This window comes from Dendroctonus ponderosae, unplaced genomic scaffold, assembly GCF_020466585.1.
Source record: "Dendroctonus ponderosae isolate FM_Combo_2020 unplaced genomic scaffold, Dpon_F_20191213v2 Dpon_F_20191213_3, whole genome shotgun sequence".
Classification (NCBI taxonomy): domain Eukaryota; kingdom Metazoa; phylum Arthropoda; class Insecta; order Coleoptera; family Curculionidae; genus Dendroctonus; species Dendroctonus ponderosae.
In genome coordinates, this window is record NW_026018508.1 from 588,195 (window position 1) to 593,657 (window position 5,463).

The window sequence follows — 5,463 nt, forward strand, 5'->3', positions numbered from 1 at the left end:
GCTGTTCCACTGAAAGTAGGTTGTGGTTAGACAGTGTTCGAAGAGTTTGGCGATGTCTGGTGGAAATTCTCTCGCAACAAGTTCCATTGCCTCCCTGTGGAAGAGCATACATCGGCACCACAAAACGAAGCATAAACACTAGGATCACGGAGCACAAACGAAGTTGCAGATTGGGACAAACGGAAAAATCAGCAGTAGCGGAGCACGCACTACTAGACGGCCACCAAATACGCTTCCACGAAGTTGACATTCTGCACCAATCTGAAAGATACTACCCGAGACTCACCAGGGAGGCCATCGAAATATTTAAACACCAAAACAATTTCAACAGAAAAGAAGAAATTACGGCTCTCAATCCAGATTGGAAGCGCGTTTTGCGCCAAACAGCATGTGCGCCGAAGCGTTGGAACCCCCACCCATCCCCCACGCGTGAGCACACACGGCTGGGCGGCATAAATACGACTGGGAATCCAGCAGTTGAATCATTCTTAGTCGGTAAGCACGGGAGATCACTTCGCCCACTGCCTCATCGCCTTTGAAAATGTCCACCGCAGTTGTGAACGAAACGTCAGGAAGAAATTCCAATAGACCACGGCTTCAAAGCCCGGAAAACATTCCTAAATGGTTTAAGTTGTTCATTTAAATACTACGAATACAAAATCTGATACCTTATTAAGTTGATCAGAATAAATCATTTGTGAATTATTAATAATTTGTTATCAATTTAAAAATACTCAAAATTATCAGTCTTTCTTTGTGCTAATATAAAGACAATGCTATTATTTTTCTTCCAACAAATTCAAACAATCCCTCTTAAAAAATTATAAATTACTAGCCAAGACCGTATAAAATTTACCTATAAATTTCTATACTATACCATTTGTTTGTCATTTTGATCTAGAGCTTATCTAGGGTTCGAAAGTCACGAGAGAATGAAGAAAAATTATTGGCGGACTCGCGGTCGTTTATCTCGACAATTTATAAAATAATTACCATCAAACAATAAACAAAATCACCTAACCTTAAATCGTCTGAACTCATTTGTAGAACTTGTCAACGATACGTTCGATAATAACAAACCGGTAGGTTTATTTGATTGGTTCGAATCGCCGCAATCCATATAAGTGACAAGAAGTGCCGTATACGTAGGCGCTTGTAGTGAAATCGCATTCACAGTTATAAGCATTATTTTAAAATCACGCTTTAGCTCATCTCTACACGGCTACAACACCATCGAAAACGACAAATAATAGATTAGCAATAGATTGCATTTGTAACTGTCGATGTCACATCTAAAAATATTTTTTATTCGAATAAATCTAAAACTGCCATTTTGCGATCAGAAGTGATGATCATAAAGAAGCACTTTTCTTTACTGTTTGTTTGCTCTACTTTTACGCACGGACTTTTAATTGTCACAAATTGAACGTGTCTTATATTTTCATTAAAAAGTAACCGATATGTTTTCTAATTAATTACATAGGTTTATCAACTGTTGAATCATAATTTACAGTTTACTTAGAATTTGTAAATTATAACTATGTTTCAAGCTCAGTCTCAAAGTTGTTCTAATGGACTATTTTTCGGAGTTCGCCGAGGCTGCCACACAAAAGCACGATGGCTATTATTTTTTGCTATTCTTATTTATTATAAGTTATGATTCGTGCTCTGTCTTTCATTCGAATAGAAAATGTTGTTCTACTATTCCGTCAGGCCAGTAACACAATTTAAAATCTGACCAGAAAAGGCTAAATTTGCATGTGAAGAACTGCATGATCAAAAAGGCGTTGTATTGCTTGCATTCAGTGCGCTATATAAAGTTGTTTTAAAAAATGGTAATAGTGTGGACGAACAATTATATGCAAGTCGACAGCTGCTTATATGACAACTTAGGTTTATAATGAGCAATGGAAACATGTATCCAAAAAACTTGCCTTTTGGTTGCAGCCGATTCCTTTTGTGGACTGGATAGATCGATGGTGGGAATGGGAGTTTCTTGAATCACAGCATCTGAGTCTTTTCGATTTTCTAAAATTTCGCATATTACTTACTAGCTAATGAATGCACATGTTAAATACCTTTGCGGGTTTTGGATCGAGTAGTCCTAATTGACTGCGGTGAATTTTCAATTTTAGGTTCTTTTAATTTTTTCTTCGGCGGTATCCAAGTGGGCGCCGCCATTTCCGACTTTTCCACCTTAATCGCACGTTCCAGCGGGGCAGCCACATCTGATTTCTTTTCGGTTTTTATCTGCGTAAACAGCAAAGATGTATATTGCATTTGACGTAGTTTTGGATTTTACCTGCGGTTGTTTATTACTGGTGGGGCTGTCTTCCGTTACTACTGATAACTTTTTAGTGGTTGGTTTTCGTCTTCGATTTTTGGTGCACATTACTTCCTGTGAGGCACATGCTGAGTGACAAATAGAAAATATTATTTAATCTACCATTGGTAGAAAAATATACTTACAGGTATCAGCGTGTTTTCGAAGTATTGAATCAACTTCTCCAGTCCGCATAAACCTCTTTAGAGCATCGCTGAATTGATCCAATTCCTGCAAATGTTTATTGCATTCAATAAGACACACTTTAACTGGAATTTGAGAGAGTTTAAGCAGGCGGTTTTCTCAATTTCCATAAAGACTAATCAGCAAAAGCGACATACGATAGAGATAATCTAATATTGCTTCGAGTATTTATGTTTATATATATAATTTATGGCGGGTATGGCAACAACGCTCGACATAAGATGATGACGTGCGACCATAGTTATAGTGTACGGAGTATAGTTGTATCGTCTTGTTATCCGAAGATCTCCCTCATTGCGCCCAAAAAGTCCCTGAAGTGGCTGTACAAAGCTTAACCACAATTTCCTTATCCGGAAATAAGGCAATCAGGCAAACGTACCTATATTCAATGTTGCTTTCTTTCGCCGCTACAGGGCGCCAAAGTTCTCAAATTAATATCGTTTATTTCAAATAATTTCTAACGCCTATATCGATTTTCACTAATTTTGGAATCTACAATTCCTACATAAGTTGACGAGTTTTGACGTAAGTGCTATCTATTCAAATCTTACAAATAATTTTAGTGTTTTTTTTAATAAGAGTACTTTCTGTCAATTTTGTCTCAAATTCGAAAAAGCCGATGAAGAATACCAAACTATACAGAGAGATTCAAAATATTTAAAATCTCATTTCTCTGGGGGTGTTGTTAGAAAAATAGTAAAAAAATTGTTATTAAAAACTGAGATATTCTCAAAAAACTAGATCAGAAGGATGGCAACAATGTTTTTCAAGGTAATCTGCCTCATTAAAATTACATAAATACCTGTTTTTTTTTTCGGTGAGGTTTGGGAAATGCTCTTTTATGCACTCCCAGAGCTGGTGGTCTGTCGCTCTGGGTTGTGTGGGACTCCTGCTAAGCTGTTTACCCACTAAAACCCTTTCCTCACCGCCGAGGTGGTGTTTGGCCTTGCACCGCGGCCATTTCTGCCCTATTGTGCCCTCGTATTTTACTCCCTCATTATCCTGGGCCTGGTCTGGTAGTCATCCCTGGCTATAGCTCGTCGACTTTCCCAAGCAGGTGTCTCTTTATGAGTTCTCCCTACTGAGGAGAAAAGTTCTTCTCGGGATATCCGACCGCCGACCATCTTAATCCCGAAAACCGCAACTTTGCAAGACTTGCGTGTGGTTCCTTCCTATACGGAAGTTCCCACATACAGCCGCCCAGGTGCTGGCTTGTTGGGTGTGCTGCCATCCGACTGGTGTCCCTTTTACGTCCCGGTCATGGCAGCTTTTTTGGGCTGTGCTGGTTCCCCTGAGGGTCTACCTAACACAGTTTTGGTGGTTTTTCCGCCTGGCGGCCCCCGAGAGCTTTTTACCACCGTTCGGTACTTTGCCAGCTGCGGGGCCCGACGGTTCTTCTGAGGAGGTCCCGCCGGTATTTTGTGGTGTATGATGGTGGTGTTTTCCTCCCCATCATTCCCACGAGTAGCTAGGGAAGGGTTAGGTCCATTCACACAGAGCCCGCATGTGTGGATAAGGCTGATACAATGAGGTGCGCCTGTTGCCTCAAGGTTAGTCGCTACTGGCTGGGCTTCCCCCAGCCTTGCATCTCTTGGCGCGCACTATACCGTGAGAATTGGGAGGTGTTATAGTGACCTCGTCACGCAATCCGGGTAGTAAAACCAAGATCCCCGCGCCCCCTACAGTACCTATCCCGAGGCCGTAGCCACGAGAGTCGCTGCACTGCAGGCGGTTTGCGGTTTGCGCCACGAGCTGGTCCGCGGCGACGGCTTTCGATCCAGATCCGTGGGTTTTATTCCACGACTTTCACTTATGGCCGTCGCTAACCGGTCAGACGTATCTGACCGGCCTTTCCCCTATTCGCCACCAGGGGACGCGCCCGATGGGTCGCTCAACCTGCACGGGAAATATATGTTACTTCTTAATTATTTCCAACTGTAGTAACCATTGGACGAAACAAACACAACGAAAGGGAAAGTGGAAATTAAATATTTTGAGGTTAAGGTTAACCTTGTCACTGCCGTCAGTGAGGGCAACATTTTTGGTATAAAAAAGTGTTGTACCTGAATCCACCAAGTTGTTAAATCACATGAACTGTTTGAATTTCAGTCCGTTTAACTCCAATCATGTTTGTGCCCCATCACTTTATTGTACACGCTCACATTTTGAGCAGTTTCTCGTATTCGGTTAATTAACTTGTTCTCAATTTGTACCGATTTTGAGTAAACCAGAGATTTAATGTGTCTAGGTGTCCTGTTTATCTTATGACGTGCCGAGGGGAAAAATCGCAAAATGTTTATATTTCTTTCCTCCGGCCGGTCCTGACCATTACTCGCTTGCACCCTGGAACTACCCGCGCGCCCTTCGATCGAGGTCGGGTTCCAAGGGGACTTCGGGGGAGCGGTCGGAAAGAAAAAAGGCATCGATGGTCAGTCCCAAAGGTGTGTGCTAAACGGCAGGACGGGTGTTTGGGCCCTTCCGTTTTTTTTGGTTCCGGGACGCCCACTCAACGCCACGCGAAGCGGCCATTGTTTTTTTTTTAAACCAAATCCTGTTTTTTTCCGGGGCATCCTAGCCCCTAGAAACTCGAATCGCGGAAGGTGACTGTGCGCGACCCGTCAGTGACAAGACTCACCAGTTTTTTTTTTGGTTTTACGAGGTACTTTTTTCTTTGTTGTGTTGGTTGTTTTTTTTGTATTTAAGTTTTTTTTTATTTGGACTTCTTCATGTGTGGTGCGCATTAAGGACACTGAAACAGGGGGGTACTACCCTAAACAAGTACCTGGCACCCTTACGCGCCGAACCATTAGAATAATTTTTTTGTTTAAATTTTGGTTTTATTGTGCGCATCCATCACCTTGTCATGCAGGGACAAGGTCGTGATTCCCGCTCTCCACAAGAGGAGACAGAGGCGCCCTCTGCTCGCAACTCGAGCG

The 5,463-nt window shown here is 42.0% G+C and overlaps 1 protein-coding gene across 2 annotated transcripts in view; it reads right to left on the reverse strand.

Annotated features, from left to right (window-relative positions):
* LOC109542558 (protein phosphatase 1 regulatory subunit 12A) overlaps window positions 1-5,463 on the reverse strand; it is a 28,073-nt gene that overhangs the window by 12,686 nt on the left and 9,924 nt on the right. For both annotated transcript variants that reach the window (XM_019911828.2, XM_019911829.2), the window contains exons 2-5: window positions 2,470-2,554; window positions 2,303-2,412; window positions 2,079-2,250; window positions 1,935-2,028 (exon numbers count right to left, since the gene is read on the reverse strand). In XM_019911828.2, coding sequence (XP_019767387.2) covers window positions 1,935-2,028; window positions 2,079-2,250; window positions 2,303-2,412; window positions 2,470-2,554 — 461 coding nt within the window. The remainder of the gene's footprint in view (window positions 1-1,934; window positions 2,029-2,078; window positions 2,251-2,302; window positions 2,413-2,469; window positions 2,555-5,463) is intronic.